Source organism: Chlorocebus sabaeus, chromosome X (assembly GCF_047675955.1).
Source record: "Chlorocebus sabaeus isolate Y175 chromosome X, mChlSab1.0.hap1, whole genome shotgun sequence".
In the NCBI taxonomy this organism is placed as follows: Eukaryota; Metazoa; Chordata; class Mammalia; order Primates; family Cercopithecidae; genus Chlorocebus; species Chlorocebus sabaeus.
In genome coordinates, this window is record NC_132933.1 from 51,596,528 (window position 1) to 51,616,907 (window position 20,380).

A 20,380-nucleotide genomic window follows, 5' to 3' on the forward strand; every position below is an offset into this window, starting at 1 on the left:
ATACATCTTAGGGAAGAGCACCAACTGTACCTAACACTATATTTTCATGTGTTTAGGCTTTGGGAAATCAAAAAGCCCTTCCATAAACCCTTCCTGAAGCAAGGAATGGAAAAATGGAAAAGTAAGAAATATTCTGGGAAACAAAAGAACATAAGTTTATATATAAAACATACTATTCTGTCATATATGCACATGTGTAAATATTTACAATCTCTAGTGAAATGGTAAATATTTTTTTAAGAAAAAGTAAGAAACTGGCCGGGCGCGGTGGCTCAAGCCGGTAATCCCAGCACTTTGGGAGGCCGAGACGGGTGGATCACGAGGTCAGGAGATCGAGACCATCCTGGCTAACACGGTGAAACCCCGTCTCTACTAAAAATACAAAAAAAAAAACTAGCCGGGCGTGGTGGCGGGCGCCTGTAGTCCCAGCTACTTGGGAGGCTGAGGCAGGAGAATGGCGTAAACCCGGGAGGCGGAGCTTGCAGTGAGCTGAGATCCGGCCACTGCACTCCAGCCTGGGCGACAGAGCGAGACTCCGTCTCAAAAAAAAAACCAAAAAAAGAAAAAGTAAGAAACTGTTTTCAAATAAAGGAGGATATAGCACTCTTTCCAGGATTCCAGTCAGAGGGTACGTGACAATGTTTAACAGTTTTCTGTATCTGTCATCCCATTCCTTCGTAAATCATTGAACATTTTCTTCCTTCTGACTATTCAGAGGATTCTCTTGGGAACATATACAAAACGATCCCATTGAGAAATGATCCCATTGAGAAATCGTATCAGCTGTTAGTCAAGCCACAGTCTCTACCCAGCTTAACTGTCCTGCTTTCTCCTGACACTAAATTCTGAGCATAGTTATTTTAAAGCTACAACTAAGGTAATCAACATACAATAATGGTAGCTGGAGCTATGTGCTACTGTGAAGTATCAGAGACTGCGGGTGTGGTAGCTCACACCTGTAAACCCAGCACTTTGGGAGGCCGAGGTGGATGGATCACCTGAGGTCAGGAGTTTGACACCAGCCTGGCCAACATGGTGAAACCCCATGTCTACTAAAAATACAAAAATTAGCTGGGCATAGTGGTGGGCCCCTGTAATCCCAGCTACTTGGAAAGCGGAGGCAGGAGAATCGGTTGAACCTAGGAGGCGGGGGTTGCAGTGAACTGAGTTCAGGCCATTGCACTCCAGCCTGGGCAACAAGAGAGAAATTTCATCTCAAAAAAATAAAAAGAAAGAAAAGAAAAAAGAAACATCAGAGACTTGTAAGGGATGGGGAAGACAAATTGAGAGAGTAAGTATATTATGGATTACAGCCTGAAGATATTTGCTTAAAATCTTTAATCCATCACTTAGGTAGGCCTCTCTAGGTATGTCTAAGAAACAGTATATGAAGCAAAATGTTGATGCAGTGAAGAAATACAGAATCACAAAATTGATTTCAATCAATCCCAGTTTTGCCTATCCCCCAAAAGACCTTCCTTGGAGTTTTCCATTCTCCAAATTTCTCCAGTCCCTTGTAGTATTTCCGTAGGGGACAATTCATATCCATTGTCTGTGCATTTCAAAATTTATATTATTTCTGACTGAAATAGAACTATAGAAAAGAGTCAAATATCATTTTTAGCAGAAAGCAATAACAACACTGGAAGAAATAAAATTAAAACAGGAAAAATAATTTCTGGAATTGAGAAACATGATTTTCAAATTTTAAAACTCAGACTAAATGAAAGAGATAATGTCACTGTTGAAAACTGAATAAGCAGCCAAGGTGATCAGGTGAAAATTTAAACAATAAATGAAAATGATGAAGGAAAAGATAAATCTTGGATGACCCATCCAAAAGGCCCAATACATTAATGACTTTCTAGGATGAGGAAGAGAAATAGATGAAGAAGTGATAGGTAAATAAATTATGAAGAAAAAATTCTCTAATCTAAAGAAAATCTTGAGGCTGAACAATAAAGAGATACCCCAAGTGCCAGACACCATTATTTTTTAAAAGTTCAAATGCCTAGAAGTATCATTATAAAATTCATAAATTCCAATGATAGAGAATATTATAAAAAAGAAGTTACATAAAAAGGAAAAATATCTGACAGGTAAATTATTTTTACTTGCCATCCTGGAAGTAAGAAAACAAGGAAATATCCACACACTACTAAAAGGAAAGAGTAGTAACCCCAAAATTGTGTGCCCAACCTAGATAATCATTACAAGTCAAGGTGAAGTAAGATACTCAAGCATGCAAAGATTCAGAGAGAATACAATCCATGTCTAAATTATCACAGGTAGCATTTATTGAGCAGTTAGTACTTGTCAGGTGCTGCTCTGAGCACTTTACATATCTTTACATATCAGCTCAACAACTTATGAGATAATCCAACTCTTAGCTTCATTTTCGCATAAAGAAATTGAGATAGACAGTGGTTTAAAACTCACCCAAGAAAATACAGCTTTTAAATAAATAGCTTTTAACTCAGCCACTGTCATTCTGAGATCACTAATTTAACCACTATGTACTGAATGCTATTTGGACTTTGTATAAATGTTTCTAAAGGTTTCCTATTTTTGAAGTCAGGGAGCAGTGGGAAAATAAGGCACCTCAGCGGGTGGTGTAATTATCTCATTTGGATTCAACAGTAGAGAAACATTGTTTGATTTTGAGTGCTAGCACTCATGGAATGAAGTGTGCAGAAAAGCATAGTAAATTTTCTGAATTCACAATATAATGAATGTGTGAGAATAGAAGTTTGAATAAACCAAAAAAAAAAAAAAAGGAAAAGGAAATAGGACTCAACAAAATAAAATTAATAGTAAAAATAATAGGAACATAAAACAAAATGAAGAGAATAAAATCAAGGGTATTAACTGTTGCGCTAAAGGTAAAAGGGCACAGACCATGATAGTGAATTAAAAATCCAACTATATGTTCTTTATAAGAAACACACCTACAACACAGCAACAAAGAAACATTGAAACAAATCAGTGGGTGAGGAGGTATCAGGCATAAGCAAGCAAAAAGAAAACATGGTTGAAAATATTAATATAAGCCAAAGGAAGCTCTAAAAAAACACAGTTTAAATCATTATTTGTGTGAATAAAAATGGCACCTCTAAAGAAATTATAATAATCTTGTATGTACCAAACAGCATTGCAACTAAACAGATAAAGCAAAAACTGTTAGAATTACAAGGAGAACTTTAATACACCTCTATCGGAATTTGACCAACCCATTAGATGAAAAGATAATCAAAGACATAGAGAATAAATAATCAAACAACAATATTAACTCAATAGAGAGAAGTTTGCATGATATAAGGAGAGAATGTGCATCTTTTTTCTTACATGTATAAAACTTTTAAGAAATCAATCATGTCCTCAAAAACATAAAAATACATTAATAAATTCTAAAAAAGAGAATATATAGGCATATCCTCTTATCTTAACAAATAAAATTAGAAATAAATAATTAAAATGACCATAGTAATTGCCTGATAATAGAGCAATATTTTCCAAAATAACCCCTACGTCAAAAAGAAAATTAAAAATAAAGTTGCAAGTTATATGGAAAGCAAAGAAAAAGAGAACACATCATATGAAATCCTATTGTGGCGTGGCTAAAGATATACCCAGAGAAAAATCCATAGTCATAATTACCATTATTATTCAATAAAACCATAAATAAAAGAAATACACATTCTTCTTGAAGAAATTAGAAAGCACGACAGAAATAATCCAAAAACAGTAGAAGAAATTAGTAAAATTAAAGTTTAAAATAATGACCAAAAAAAGCCCATTGTAAAAGTGATAAATAGTGCTCGCTTCGGCAGCACATATACTAAAATTGGAACTATACAGAGAAGATTAGCGTGGCCCCTGTGCAAGGATGACACGCAAATTCGTGAAGCATTCCATATATTTTTGAACAATGAGAACACATGGACACAGGGAGGGGAACATCACACTGGGTTCTGTTAGGGAGTGGGGGGCGAGGGGAGGGATAACATTAGGAGAAATACCTAATGTAGGTGACAGGTTGATGGGTGCAGCAAACCACCATGGCACGTGTATAACTATGTAACAAAACTGCACGCTCTGCACATGTAACCCAAAACTTAAAGTATAATTTAAAAAGTGATAAAAAGTTGTTTTTTTAATCACCAATAAAATACATAAACATCATGAGTATGACTAAGAAAACACAGAGAAAGCAAAAGCATACAAATTGTGATTAAAGGGTTGAACCACACAAATAGATGTGATTATTATAAATCACACGGGTAATTTATTATTATATTATAATTGTTATTATTATAATTTTACACACAAACATATGACATCAAAATTGATAATCTAAAGATAACATATAATTTCCCAATAGAATAGAAGTTACCAACATTAACTCAAGAAATAGAAAATTTGACTAGACCAGTTACTACAGATGAGATTGGAAATGTGTTTGTAGATTTACCATTGTAAACAAACCAAAAGGAAATAATTTTGCAGTTGGGTTCTAACTAACCTTTAAGGAAAGGATAATACCAATGTTATTTAAACTCTGCCAGAAAACAGGAAAAAATGGAAAGTTCACTAACAATTTTATAAAGCTAGCAAAGCTGAGACCAAAATCTGTTAAAGATAGCACATAAAAAGATAACTATAAGCAGTTATCAGTAATAATATAAAAAACAGAATAAAATATTAACAAACTCTAAAATATGTAGACAAACAGATCTCAGAAGTATAGCAAGAAAAAAAAAACTATGCTATTACCTGATAGGGATAGATCCACAAAGGCAAAAATAAACAGTCAAATACCAAATTCTTTTTTGTTTTTTGCTTTGTTTTGTTCTGTTTTTGTTTTTGAGACAGGTCTCACTCTGTCGCCCAGGCTACAGTTCAATGGCACAATCACGGCTCACTGTAGCCTCGACCTCTCAGGCTCAGGTGATCCTCCCACCTCAGCTTCCCAGATAGCTGGGACTGCAGGCTGAATTCTCTTTTCTAAAAAAGTTTTTTTCTATGTGTATTTTGAGACAGATAGTGTCTTTTTTCCCCAGGAATTCTATCAATATAGTTAATTACATAAAAAATTTGAGGAGGCCAATGCGAGTGGATCACCTGAGGTCGGGAGTTCAAGGCCAGCCTGACCAACATGGAGAAATCCCGTCTCTACTAAAAATACAAAATTAGCCTGGCGTGGTGGCACATGCCTGTAATCCCAGATACTCAGGAGGCTGAGGCAGGAGAATTCCTTGAACCTGGGAGGTGGAGGTTGCCGTGAGCTGAGATCGCACCATTGTACTCCAGCATGGGTGACAAAAGCGAAACTCTTATCTAAAAAAAAAAAAAAAAAAAAAAAAAATTAAAGGAGAAAAAGTGCATGATTCTATTAATAGATGCTGAAAAGCAAACAGGGAAAAAATCAGCAGCTAATCCTAACAGACACTAATAGAAATAGAAGGGAATTACTTAAATATTAAAAGCACTTTTTACCAACAATCAACAGCAATCCTCATTCAAACCATGAAATTCTAAAGTAATTCCCACTAAAACCAGAAACAAGTCACTGTTACTCACAATTTCCATTCTTATTCAAGTGTTTTTTGAGATTATAACTATTGCAATAAGAAATAATTAGAGTAAAATTGGGAAAAGATAAAATTAATTTATATTTACAACTGATAACGATTGTATTTTTCTAAAAACAAGGGACTATTTAAAAATTAGAAAGTCAATAAGCAAACTAGAAAAGGTGGTGGGACGTAAGATAAATATTTTTAAAATCAACAGCTTTTCTCTATTCTAGCAAGTTTTTAGAGAGTATTACACTACAGAGCCCATGGATCAACATTATTCTTTTATTTCTTTTGATTAAAAGAATATATATCACTCGTAAATGGCTATCATCTATCAAACTCATTGAACTAGTGCATAGAATGGTTGCATCAACTGCTAGTTCAACCAATTGTATCAGTCTCAATGTCTCTGATACTTATTTTACTTTTTTATTACACTATTATATGATTTACTATTTTTTCCATTTGTACCCATTTATTTTATAAATTTAATCTGTATTTCATCATGCTTGATAAGCATATTACTTTATCTTGTAAGTGTCCACCAAATGTCTTAACTTATAGTGCCTAAAACCTCTATATCTGACAATTCATTTTATGCTTCAAAAAGATCAGTTTCTTATCTTTGGTTCTAAGCACACATGATAATATATAGTAACTGTCTTGTTGGAAGACTGGAATAGCCAGCAGACTTTCAAACTCTCAAGTACACTGATTAGATTATTCATTGTCATATGTCCTAGGACAACATTAAGATTGGTTTTTTTTGAATATTTAATTTTAATCTTTATTTTTTGGGGGTACATAGTGTGTATATTTATAGGATAAATATAATGTTTTGATACAGGCGTGCAATGTGAAATAAGCACATCATGGAGAATGAGGCATCCATCCCCTCAAGCATTTATCCTTTAAGTTACAAGCAATCCAATTACACTCTTTGAGTTATTTTAGAATGTACAATTAAGTTATTATTGACTAGAGTTGGAAAAACCTAAGATTGCTTTCAACGAAGTGTTGTCACATTCACTCAGGCCACTTATTAGACTACCTTTTACAGATTGTGACAATATGTATATTTGAAGACAATATAAAAATTATTTTTAAATCATGGAGTGGAAAAGGCCGAAGCACAACCTCAAACCTAGAAGCCATAAAGGGAAAGGCTGAGGGATATGACTACATGAAAATGTAGATCATCTACAGAGAATGACACCATGAACACAGTTAAATGAGGTAAGATATGCATGGCAGAATAAGTGTGATGTATTTTAAGTGAAAAAAATGGTTACAGAATAGAACACTATATGGACTATGAGTTCATTTTCTGTTAAAAATGTGAGTATGTATAATATCTATTTATGTATATGCATAGAAAACATCAGATTGGTAATAGTAGGTAACTGTATAGATGGATGGAAATAGGGCAATTTGCATATTTTACTTTATATATTTACCTGTTTTAATTTTTAATAAGCATTTGTTATTTCTATGGTCTAAGAAAACACAATAAGGAATATTAAAATACAGCTCATTGTGAAAAATAATCTCTCAGAGTGCTGGTAACTCCCAAATCCATCTCCAAGTGGTGGTCAAATGGCTAGTTCAATGCAAAATCCTACCCTCCGATGCAGAGGCTATAATATGGTCTTTGTTCCCAGATGCTAATTTTTTCTCTTTCTACGCTGAAACATACATATATATATATATGTGTGTGTGTGTGTGTGTGTGTGTATCTGAGACTTCTATCAGTAGTTTAAAAAATAGTTGAAAAACAGGTATGAGCTGAGAGACGTAAAAACAATTTTTTTTTTGGAATACCTGAAAAACAATTTCAGGGTCTTAGTAATACCATAATATTTCCCCAGTTATAACCATAGCCACCTAAACAAATGTAATTTATATGTGGCATATATTCATAAACATTCACAAGTTATGATATTCATAATAAAAGGGTTTACCTTTATATTAGAAGAAAAGCAGCCAGAATTCATTGAATTTTCATGAATGACATGGTGCTATTTAACACTTCGAATATTTGGCTATAGATTACATGGACCAACTTAAGAAGAGGTGATGATTGATGATTAATAACTGATTTTAAAGAATCATTCTCCAAGTCCATTTGAATGGATCGAAGATCTATAAAGTACTTTAAATATTGCTTGTTTTATTCAGTCTTCTTTATATTCCATCATTTCTAATATCAAAAAGGGAGTCCATTTGAACACATTTTAAGTGATGGAAGATAATAAAAATCAAAAGTTTTGCTTTATGAATTCATTTCATTCAGTCCGGATTTTCATTATAGCTTATTGTAAGGGGACCACAAAAATTAACATGAAGATAGTCAAAATCACAATTTAGTGAACAGAGGACTGAAAACGGAAAAAAATTAAGAAGGAACAATTTTGCTCAGGTTTCAAAAACATTTAGTAACTAGGTATCATTTCCCATTAAAAAAAAATCTAGGCCGGGCACGGTGGCTCACGCCTGTAATCCCAGCATTTTGGGAGGCCAAGGTGGGCGGATCACGAGGTCAGAAGATCGAGACTCCATCCTGGCTAACACAGTGAAACCCCGTCTCTACAAGAAAAATCAGAAAATACAAGAAAATCAAAAAATACAAGAAAATCAGCTGGGCATGGTGGCGGGCACCTGCAGTCCCAGCTACTCGGGAGGCTGAGGCAGGAGAATGGCGTGAACCTGGGAGACAAATCTTGCAGTGAGCCGAGACCACACCACTACACTCCAGCCTAGGCAACAGAGCGAGACTCCGTCTCAAAAAAAAAAAAAAAAAATCTAGAAAAGGAAGAAATTAATCAACATGCATGGGAAAATGCATTGCAAATACTACAGTTTCCTCCTGCTGTAAGAGCATATATCTTTCAGAAAACAGGATAAAAGCTCCACAACATTGGTCTGGTCAACGATTTCTTGGACATGACTCCCAAAGCACAAGAAACAACAGCAGAAAAAAGCAAATGGGATTGTATCCAACTAAAATGTTTCTGAACAACAAAGGAAACAACAGAGCAAAGAGATAACCCACAGATAAGGAGAAGATATTTGGAAATTACATACCTGTTAAGGGGCAATACCCAAAATATATAAGTAACTCAAACAACTCAATACTAAGAAAACAACCCAATTAAAAAACGGGCAAAGGATCTGAAAAGACATTTCTCAAAAGAGACAAACAAATGGCCAACAGATATGTGAAAAAAATGCTCAACATCTTTAATCATCTGGAAATGCAGATTAAACCACAATGAGACATCACCTCACACCTGTTAGGGATAGCTATTATCAAAAATATAAAAGACAATCTTTTTTGGTAAGAATGTGGAGAATATGAAACACTCAAACATTGTTGGTGGGAGTGTAAATTAGTACAGCCATTTTGGAAAACAGTATGGAGGCCCCTCAAAAAACTAAAATTATAATTACCGTATGATCCAGCAATCCCACTTCTGCATATATATTCAAAGTAATTGAAATCGGTATATTAAAGAGATATCTTCACTCCCATGTTCGTTACAGCATTATTCACAATAGCCAAGACATGGAAGCAACCTAAGTGTCCATCATTGGATGGATAAAGAAAATGTGGCACATGCAAATGGAAATACAATGGAAACAATTCAGCCTTTAAAAAGAAGAAAATTCTAGCCAGCCAGGTGTACTGGCACTGGCCTGTAGTCCTAGCTACTTCAGAGGCTGGGGTGGGAGGATCTCTTGAGCCTAGGAGTTTGATATCAGCATGGGCAACGTAATGAGACTCTTATGTCTTATGTCTCTTAAAAAAAAAAAAAGAAGGAAAATTTGTCAGTTGCAACATTTACAATAACGTGTTAATCTAGAAAGCATTGTACTAGGTGAAATGAGTCAGGCACAAAAAGACAAATAATGCATGATCTCACTTATATGTGGAATCTTAAAAAGTTGAATTCATAGAAGTAGAGTTGAATGGTAGTTACCAGGGGATGGGGGTAAGGAGAGGCACAAGGAAAGGAGAGCTGTTTCTTAAAGGGTACAAAGTTTCAGTTAGACAAGAGGAATAAGTTCTTCTAGTAGTCTATTTCACTGCATGGGGACTATACTTAATAATAACATATTGTATATTTCAAAATTGCTTAAAAAGTAGATTTTAAATGTTCCCACCATAAATAATTAGTATGTAAGGTGATGTATATGTTAATCAGCCTGTTTTAATCATTCCACAATGTATTCATGTGTCATAACGTGACACTGTACTCCATAAATACATACTTTTATTATTTGTCATTTTTAAAAAATAAAATTTAAAAAAGTAATCACACTGCTAAAAATAGTATACTACTCTTAAACTCTGTTTGATAGCCAATTTGATCATATATGTTAATAATCCTAAACTACCACCCATTGATGTTCTGCCTCTGTTAAAGGGGCATCTGGGCAGACAAAATTTATAATTGTGTCCAGGGAGAAATGTACTACATCTCTTGAATACAAGAACTGGATTTCATCAATAACTTTATCCTCACAGTGGAGATGGATCCACCAGGTTCTCCTACTTTGATGGCACCCTGTCAGAATAAAGTTACCTCTCTGATAAGGCTTCCTTCACTCCCTTCTCCCTTCTCCCTCCTCTCCCACCTATACCCGGAAACCATACATTGCCCAAGCCCTTAGCACAATACCTGAGAGGGTCCCACTGGAGAGGGTCAAGCACTGAGCTATGCCACTCAGATAAGTAAATATTACTTATCCTGCTAATACCACACCCTCAGAGCAGGGCAGATCAGGGACCCCAGGATGGTGGTGAGACAGCTCTGGCTTAAAAGCAAGAAAGAGCCATGGTTTAAACAGAAAAACCAGAAAAAATCTTCAGCCTGGGATGTGATGCAAAACAAATGTAAAAAGCTACCATTGAAAATAGTATGAATCATTATCTAAAAGGCCATTCTCAAGGGAACTTAGCAAAGAAATTAATGAAAGAGAGCCATAAACATAAAATTTGCCTGAACCACATCAATTTGCTAAGCCTACACTCAGAATCTCTTTTGAAAAAAGACAGGTAAAATGTGAATTTTTCAAAAAAGAAAATCCATTTCCTGAGCCTTGAAATATTATGTATATTGGCTGACAATTTACAACAGAACAACACTCCACTTTTGTAAAATCGCCTTTGAACATGTTTGCACTGGGATAGATCCACTTATATTCCTAAAACTGTTAGACGAGAACAAAACCTAAATAGCAGGACATCTTCTGAGTTTCTGGTTTCCTTGGTTTTGCAGGAGCTGCCATCCTCTCTAAAGAGAAGACACTGCCTCCTCCATGTGCCAATGGGCTGCCACAATCAGCTAGAATCCTAGAACTCTGCCCCTTCCAAGAGGATTGAGAGTGACAACCTCCTATGTGAAAACATTGGGACATCAACGTGTGACCTGGCTGCCTGGACCAGGCAGTCACACATCTATCTCATACCACCTTTCCCAAACTCCGGGTTATTCAGTCTAAATAAGACCAGGTGCAGGACATCAAAAATTCATGCAGTGCACGTGTGGCCATGCCAAGCTAAGACTAGTTCCTTCTCAGTGTCTTTTTGTCCAACAAAGGTTCCAAAAATTCTTGGCATTCAGTCACACCCAGGGTCAACTTATGACCAGAGCAACGACAATTATTATTCTGTATTAAATGCCCACTGATAACATGGCATGGTGTCATGGGAATTGAAGGGTCAGAGAAGCCCAGAGAGGCTACCACCAATGACCTCCCAGAAGGAGAAAATAAAGAAAAGTAGGAGGAAGGAAGTGGAAAGAAGAATGAGAAGGAACAAAGCAAAGGGGAAAGGAGCAGATGGGTGCTAGTCAGGCCTGTACCTGCCTCACTGGGGCTTTTTACTACTCGAGTTAGCCTCATTTTCACCCCAGGTGTAAAAGTTACTCCACATCTCAAGTTCAACATGGCTTGATCTGAATTTTTGTTAGATGTTCAAGCTACATATCTGGGTCAAGGCACAAGTTTGTACTCATCAACTCTATTTTTTCAAGTATTATATCTCCAATGAATGTTATTCTTTTTTGAGGAGAAAAGTTTTAAATCAGGCACTGAAAATTTATCGATAGTATGATCCAATTTTATGTAAAGAATATATAAGTATATGAATAGTAAAAGTGTCTGGAAGGGTATACATTGCTTAAATTCTGTGCTTCTCTCCCTAGCTGCCCAAAACAGTTCTTTTGCAGCCCTTCACTCTTTGACTCTGCACCTTCTCTCTGAAGGGCCACATCTACTTCCATGTGCTCCGTTATCATCCATCCTCCAATGGCTCTCAAATCCTTATTTGCAGCCCGTTCATCTCCTCTGAGCACCAGATCAATACATTCAAATGACAATAGCATATCCCCATCTGAGTGTCACACAGGTACATCAAACCGAATTTATTTTAAAGGAATTAATCCTCCCCACCCCATCTCCCCACAAATCTTTTTCTCTCACCTAACAATAGGAGCAAGAAAAAATGTTAGTTCACTTTCCCATCGCCCCACTTTTAAAACTGGTGTTACATGAGTTTCTACATATGCATGATTTAGTAGGCTTACCATACCCAGCAACTTTAAGTCAACCTGGTTTTGTCTGTACCACAAACATTACAGTACATACAGAGAAACTTGTATATAAAACCAGGTAAGTGAATAGAGGATTTTACCCTTTCCTGGCCTCATATATAAAGCAGGATAAAATCCCCCAAACAACTAGAAATATATTGCAGAGGCTGGTGTGATCATGTCTGAGGAAACACTTTGGATTTTTAGAAAAGAAAGAAAACTACTCCTGTGAGAAATTATTTTAACAGTTGCCTTGCAGGAATGACAGAACTTTACACAGTAGTCACTTAATAAATGTTAACCTTTATTGTTACTATTATTTATTAAATGACACTAAAACATGGCAGAATGCCCCAGCAAAACAAAAGTCAACCAAAAAACTATCAACCCTGCATTCTAGGTAATTAAGGGTGCTCAATTTTCTTAATTAACTACTATGTGCCAGAACATTGTAAGTACTTTGCATATATTACCTCATTGAATCCTCACAATAAGCCTTATCTATCATTTCAGAGAAGAAACTTCAACCTACCTCATTTTTAATCTAAATATTTCTTCCATTCAATATGTGTTCCAATCAATCACTTGCTTCATTCCCATCACTTTTCTTTCTCAAAAACTTCCTAAAAATCAATACCCATTTTAGATAAATAAAAACACATAGATGAATAAAAAGTAAAAAAGTAAAGATCACTCATTATCCTTCTACCCAAAGATAACTACTGTTTCTATCTGGATATCTATAACTCCAGTTTTTAGTGTCCTTTTAAACATATGTTTTATTAGTCTCAAAAAAATGGAATTATACTTCAAATACTTCTATCTACCCATTTTTTCTTTCTCACTTCACAATGCATAATGAATAGCTTTTCCTGGCAATATAGATTTCCATCAGCATACTTATCCTACTGTGTGAACATTCCTTACTTTATAACCAATCCAATGTGCTAGATACTTAAATTGTTTCCAATTTTTACTAGCTTAGACAGTGCTGGGATGAACAGCCTTTTACATACAATCTTTGGGCAATTATTCAATTACTTCCTTAGGACAAAGGGTTTACATAGTTTAAGGCTTACGATCTGTATTACCAAATGGCCACCACTAGGGTGTGAAAGGCTCCATTTTGCCACACCCTCACTGACACTATAGAGTAACAGATACTTTCATATGGACCCCAATTATTTTCTAGTAAAAAAAGATTTAGTGGGTCTGGGTGTTCAGTGGGATAATATTCAAACAACTCTCCACAACTGGCTTCACCCAGCTTTCCAAAATTATCTACTCCCACTCTCCACACTCTCCACTCTAAGCAGAATGATCTCCTGACTGTCATAGGAAGAGGGTTCCTACTTCCATGCCTTTCTCACACCATGCCCCCCTCGTCTTGTCTCATGGAATTCCCTAACCACCCTACCCGATGCAGGACTCATTTTCAATTGCCACCTCCTCCATGAAGCTTTAGCCGACTAGCACATCCCACAGAAGCTTTTGCCTCCTTTGTGCTCTCAGAGGGAACATCTGACAATGAGTACATGCTTCAGATATTCTGTTATCTTTTGGTTTGTACGTTTCTTATCTCTCCAACTTGATTATAAACTGAAGGACAGGGATGGTTTCTTTCTTTCTTCTTTTTTTTCTTTCCAGCATTAACATACAACTTTATTGATGATACACAAATTAAATCAATGAAAATGACAGAAGGGAGCTTACTTATGATGAATTGGTTCACTGTCACTTATGCAGAAGAAAAGCAAAATATTTCAATCTAGGCAGCGAGATAAAAAGCAACAAACATGTTTTCAGAACAAGTAGTGATATTCATTCATCCATCTTAAACCTAAAGACCAACTCGGTTAAATATCAGCATTGATGATACGATATGATATTCATTATTCAAAACTGGTAGCTGAAAGGATTCCTTTACCATATAAACAAGGTGGAGAAAATGAATAGTTTACAATGTGTGTTGCTTCCGAATTACAAAATCAAGGTGTTATTCCTGGCTCTTTGGGAACATATGTTCAGCCAGTTTGGCCATGAATTTTCCAACTTTTACTTTCACCAAAAAATCATGGTGGCTTTCTATTCCCAGAACCTTATCAGCACACACTTGAAATTCTTTTAAAAAGAAAAAAAGTGAACCTTCACCGAATTGATTCTGAGTAGGTTCATTTTCTTCCCATTTGAAATTATCATTTATATTCTCAAATATGACCAGAAGTTTAAGAATAACTTCTTTGTTCTCCTTCTTATTAAAGAGGAAGCCCAGTGAAGATGGTACTTGGGCCCTGAGCAGTTCCCTAGTCATGGCTGGATTTTCAGCCAAATTCAAAAGGAGTTTCAGAACCTGAAGTTTGGTTTCTTCATTTCCCGCTGAAAATAAACGAAAAAAGTCAGAAATGGAATTAGCAAGCATGTGCTGATACTCATTAGTAACAGTCATATTTGTAAGCAATCGCAGTCCAGCAAGCTGCACAGATGAGTTCAATCGAGAAGTGATTGTGTCATCACACACTTGATTCATGTATACCTTAAGCCTGCGCTGATTTTCAGCATTCACACTCAAGTTATTCAGGACAATTAAAGCCTTTTCCTTAACTATGGGATCCCGAGTATTGAGAATCTTTGCGACAATTGGGAGACCACCGAGATCACGAATAATATCTCTGTTAAATGCATAAGCAGCATTGTTACCCAGAGCAATTAAAGCTGCTTCAAGAATATAAGGCTTTTCAGACATCTCAACCAAGCAAAGAACCTTTTGCAGCTCTTGAGGGGACAAAATGGTATCATCTGAATTGGGAGAAGCCCGTTTCTGGACAGCCCGACGCGCCCGGGTAGCCCTGGCCCTTGCCCTGGCCCTAGCTCTGGTTCCAGCTTCAGTCCCAATCCGGGCCCAAGGTGGGTACCATACTATACTCTTGCTCTCATTGCTGTCATCATCATCATCAGACCAGTCATTATACCTGGCCCCAGAACAGTCCCCAGCATCATCCACATCCCCAGATCCACCCTCAGCCATTTTTTCCTTGTTCTGTTTTCTTCCCCTAGTCAGTTTATAAATGCAATAGCAGGCGCCAGCCCCAATCACCAGGCCTGCGGTCACCCAGCCTACTTTCCTGGCGTAGCCCATGCAATCGTCCCTGACAATAGCAGGGACCAAGGAATAGAGTAGTCACTCAGGCTGGGGGAGGAAGGCTGCGGGACTGGGCTCAAGCCTGTGGAGGGTGATCGTCTTCAGCCACTTCAAGGCCACAATAGCTGATTCTGGAGGTTGACCTAGGAGTGGAAGAAGAAAATCGGGTTTGAGTTTCTCTTCTGCTTGTGTTGTCCCATGCAGGGAGTTGTGCAGAGGGACAAGATAATAATAATTGAATGCTAGGTAGGAAATGTAGATTGTTGACAAAATCTCTATGCCTCTCATTTCAGCCTTTCCTTCCCCACCCCAGGTCACCCCGCCCAAAGCCTAGATAATGCCAGTGGAATCCACGGATTCTGCTGGGGTCTCAGTCACCACAACCTCAGATGTCCCCAGGGACCTGACTAGAACCCTTGCACTAACCTCCTCAAGACAAGCAGTTCGCCCCTTCTTCTGTTTCCTGGTGGTGTGCCACGCCCAACAACCTTTCCAATCTGCAGAGAGACCAGAGCCAGTGAGAACGGAGCGCTTGATGGATTGACTGTTGATTTGTTGCTTTCCTGATTCACCATTCCGGCTATCAGGTTTGTTTTTAACCTCTTTATGCCATCCCAAACATGCACAGGTCTGCCCCCTCCCTAGCCTGAAATGGGAGGGAGGTAAGGAAAATAAAGCAGGATTGGAAGAGCCTGTCCAAAGTGCGAGCGATTTCTAACCCCTCCCCCATTCCAGGCAGCCCCCACGCCCACACCGACCTCTACTGATCGGAGGAAACTTCCTCCCTCGCTTCAAGCGGAGCCACCTGCTACAGCAGACCTGCAGGATGACAGATCGAAAACATGGGGAGTAAGTGCTGTTGAGAGAGGAGGATTATGAACAAACTATCCGATAGGTTTCCCTGCTGTCATTTCCCCCACTTCCCCCCCACCACACACACACAAAGCACGCCATTTCGCCACAGTCCGGGGAGTGCAAGAAACACATTCGGACTCAGACCTGTACCTAGATTATTACCTTCTCTGCCTTCTCCCCACCCCCGCCGCCAACCCCGTCCCTCCTAGAGTCCCCAGATGGTCTTACCCTCAAATCGACCTTCACCGATTAGGATTAATTTCCTTCCTCTTCTTTTGCCTGGCGTTGTGCCGCAACCTACAGAAAGACTGGCCACCCGGGAGAGGCTTGGACCCACTAGACACAGAGCCATGGTCAGGAAGACACAGCCACAGGCAGAAAGACGGGAAACTGCCGCCACTGCGTGCTTGGTGGACGGACTAGTCCCCAGAACACAAAACTCTTTTCTAATTCGGAGGCCTGGTTGTCAGAGGTTTCCCACCCCTATTACCTCTCTTGGGGTTCTGCTGACATATCACGTTGCATCTCACCACCCCCGCCCCCATATCCAGCCATTCCCCTCCGGCACTGTCCTGGTGGACTAGGGGCCAACACCCAGGCCACAGCTCCCTTTCCGGATTGCGGGCCTAGGCTCCCAGCAGATTCCCATCTCCCGATCTCTGAGCTTTTCCCCAAACACTCCCCAGCTCACCGTTTCGCAGCATCGAAATGGGCTGCAGGCGGGACATATGTCTTGGAAAGCGGGCGGCGAGTGGGAGAGACGACGGAGGCGCCTCAGTACCCGCGACGGTCTCGGCCCTACACCCTGTAGCACCCTGACTTTATGGAATCTCCCAGGCACTGACCTGCAGGGATCCGGGACAATTTTCTTCTCCTCTTCCTTTTTCCCTCCGCCGCAGGCCCGCCCGCCCTCAGGGCAATGGGGAGCTGGTACTCAGACGGGAACAACGACCAGGACAAGAAGGACTTCTGCACACGTCAGCTCTTGGTCACGTGAGAGCTACGTCATCCACCAACTCGGGTCCCCAATTTCCCCTCCCACCAGCAGTGCGGCAGAAGAGGGCCCGCCCCCCTCCTTTCCCTCCCCCACACCAGGCCTTGTTACTCTTTCTTCTTCGATAATCTCATCACCTTGTAGTTGTGTTTCCCTTCCACCGATTACCAGAAAGGGACGACATCTTCCCTTGGGGCTACGGGCCACTATTACTTTTCATGAAAAATTGCCTCTTCCTTCCCTAGGCTCCTGGGACAGCAGCCTCTCCCTCCACCTTCCCTCCCCCGAGCTATTAAAGTCTACCATTTCCTCTGAAATCTAGTCCCAGATCTGAAAGGAACAAGCGATCGGAAAAGAAAATCTGGAATGAGAGTGTGGCTTTTACTTTCTTAATACTTTGTTATTTTTGTTCCGTCCTCCCCCGCCCCCAGCCTGCATTCTTTTTACGAGAAAAAAATACTATAAAGTTATTTCCATTTTAGAAAAAAATGAGTGGAAGCTGGAGAATGATGTTGGGTGATGGCCTCCAAAAGTCCCACATTTTCTCACTTGGTGGAGAGTGTTACACACTTCACTCAAAGCAATCTTAATGTCTTCTGGGGCCTAGCACACAGCACAGCCCTGAATGAGCTAATCAGTGTGTCTGGCAATATGTAAATCCTCTGACTAGACCAGTCTTCTAAATAGGAGAGCTACAGACTTTCACCTGCACCCATTAGCAAGGTGGAGGCATTGAAGCCACAAAAGCCAGAACGCAGAAAAAAAAAAAAACCTGAGGAGAAAACATAAGTGCACAGTAGGTATCTGTGAGATAAAGCATGCACACTGAAAAAATGAGTGTGCATAAAAAGAACATTACAAAATATACTTGGTCAAAATAGATAGTATCATCTATAAACGAAATAAGTATTAGAGGAACACAGACCAAGACAAAATTGGCTGAAACTGGAAACTAGCAATTAGTATGAAACTATTTCACTCACTGGTTTGATAAGCTGAATAATTCACCCATCATCAATGATTTAACTTTTTTAAAGTAGGAAAAGGAATAAAATAATTACATCCCCTCATTATTTAAGTTAACCAGATTTGATTTCAGTGGCTTGCAACTAAACAATCTTAACTAAAGCACAATACAAAAACAGGTAACAATACAAAAAGTAATATAGCTTTTCAGAACATAGGGTCTTCAGTGAGATATTCCTTAATAGTTTGAATAAAAGGTTATTATTTGAGTATAACTTTTAAAATACCCAGACAATATGGGAGTAAATCAAGAGACTGAGGAGGTTGAGAACAGGCAAACCCCCAGGAAAATTCATATCTATGTAACTTCTGGGAGGCAGTACTAGAATGTGATTGAAATTTATTTAGTAAACAGAAACCAAATCAACTGTATGATCCTGTGTTTAGAGAAAGATCATGTGTAGCAAAGGGGCTCATTCAAGCATAGGAACATATGAAAAGGACAGTCAGAAGAAAGTGTTGGTATTTCTCACCCAAGCACTGTCTGGAGGAGAAAAAGTGTTGGCTAAGGAGAATGGAACATTTCACTTTCTCTGGCAGAGTCATGCCCATGATGTGTAATAGTACTTCATGCTTCCTCAGCTGAAACTCCCTTCTTAAGATGAACAAATACCCTCGCTTTGATTGCAGGCTCACCAAACAACCTTCGAAGGTTGTGTTTTCCGAAGTAGTAGCTTGTCTACAGGGAAAGAATGAGCAGGTAAGACTGACTGAAACCTCCAGTACCCCCTGACAGTTGTATTTCTCAGGGCAAATTATTCAGTTGTCACTCCTGTTGAAACAGCCTCCCTTGTGGTCTACTTATGGGGAGAGAATGCAGAGATCCCTAGGTTTGAGCATTCAGATCGATTTATATATAAGTCTCTATGAATGGGAGACTTTCCTTGAGGCATCCAGAGGCAACTCTTCTCAGCATACAAACAAAATCAGGATTTGGTCATGCAATACTGAGGAAGAGACCCTGAACTACAGACGCAACCTTGTGGGAATCCTGTGGGAGAAGCCAAGTGGCCTTGGCTCAAAGGACAACCTTGTGCATCACCATTTCATAACCATACCTTTCTAATGTTTAGTTAATGGTGGAAATTACAACTAAGATACTCTGTGGCATATTATGCCCCCAGCACTTCCATTATAGATAAACAAAGGGTTAATTTCCAAAGTGGTTAAAGGGCTCCTGCAAATCAACAACAACATCTGAAACAGTTTAAATTTCTCCCTGGGAAAAGAAAGGAAATGCATTTTACATTTTACATACCCTATTGTTTTCCTCAGCAAAAGGGTGGGTATTGTGCCCAAAACAGACCAACCAAAAGCTGTCTTACTAAAATTTCAATCTTCATCAGAGAAATAAAAACCTGAAAACCGGTGGACTTGTGACATCCTGAAAAGACATCTATCAATTTCTCCTACCTAAACCCCTCAGAAATGAGCTTGGTCTTCAACATTTCCTCCTTAAGCTAACCAGGCTTGTTCTATGTCGCTTGCAACCAAACAACCTTAAGTAAGACACAATACCAAAATTACACAATACAAAAAGTAGTATCTTTTCAAGATAACGTCCTTCTATAATTTATTTTTTTCACCCTCCGCAATTCCATTAGTGTCACCATTTGCTGATCTTTTTTTTGTTTCTGGGTACTTTATAAGTTACATATCACACGTGAACTGATTTAAGCCAAAAGTTAGTGTTTTAGCAGTGGTTTCACAGTAGTTTTTTGCGGGCTGAGGAACTTTTAACAGTCCTGTCTGAGGACTTCTTTAAGCATTTTCCTTTCTCACTTTTGAATGGTATGTGAGCCTTATAACATGTCCTTAAGTAAATATTTGTTGGTAGATGTATAATGGAGAGAAAAGTAGTTTTTTCTTTGTTTGTTTGTTTGTTTTTAATGCTAGTCTCCAGGTAGGAATTGGTAGAATCTTGGATCAGAAGAACAAAGAGGTAAGAGAATCAAAAGGGTTTTTATAACCATGGGATTTTAGGAAGTTTTAGACAGGGAGTGGATTCAAACCAGGAAAGGTCTGGCATACTGGGAGAATGGTAGTGAGAAGTTATACATTGGACTAACTGGAGAATATACCAAAAGGGTGGAGATAGGTTATACTAGTGAGGAGAGGGTAGGAGTAAAGTTTTTGTCCTTGAAGCCTGACTAAGTGTTGTGAAAGTAAGTTCTTATTGTAAAGCCATGTC

General features: G+C 38.4%; 1 protein-coding gene and 1 non-coding gene across 5 annotated transcripts; one reads left to right on the plus strand and one right to left on the minus strand.

Moving 5' to 3' along the window:
- Positions 1–3,814: 3,814 nt before the first annotated feature.
- LOC119621047 (U6 spliceosomal RNA) lies at positions 3,815–3,921 on the plus strand. Its single transcript, XR_005237573.1, has one exon. It is a non-coding gene; the product is annotated as a U6 spliceosomal RNA (small nuclear RNA).
- Positions 3,922–12,458: 8,537 nt separating this feature from the next.
- Positions 12,459–17,167, minus strand: ARMCX3 (armadillo repeat containing X-linked 3). Of its 4 annotated transcripts, none has more exons than XM_007992308.3 (5): positions 17,015–17,167; positions 16,398–16,477; positions 16,073–16,133; positions 15,741–15,811; positions 12,459–15,457 (listed from the first exon to the last, which is right to left on the minus strand). In XM_007992308.3, exon 5 carries the CDS (start codon positions 15,309–15,311, stop codon positions 14,172–14,174), a length of 1,140 nt encoding a protein of 379 aa, XP_007990499.1. In that variant the 5' UTR covers positions 15,312–15,457; positions 15,741–15,811; positions 16,073–16,133; positions 16,398–16,477; positions 17,015–17,167; the 3' UTR covers positions 12,459–14,171. The 4 variants fall into 4 exon arrangements, with proteins under 4 accessions (XP_007990499.1, XP_007990500.1, XP_007990502.1 ...); XM_007992309.3 differs by having other exon boundaries at positions 16,398–16,505; XM_007992311.3 differs by having other exon boundaries at positions 16,398–16,505; positions 16,861–17,167.
- Between the last annotated feature and the right edge of the window lie 3,213 nt (positions 17,168–20,380).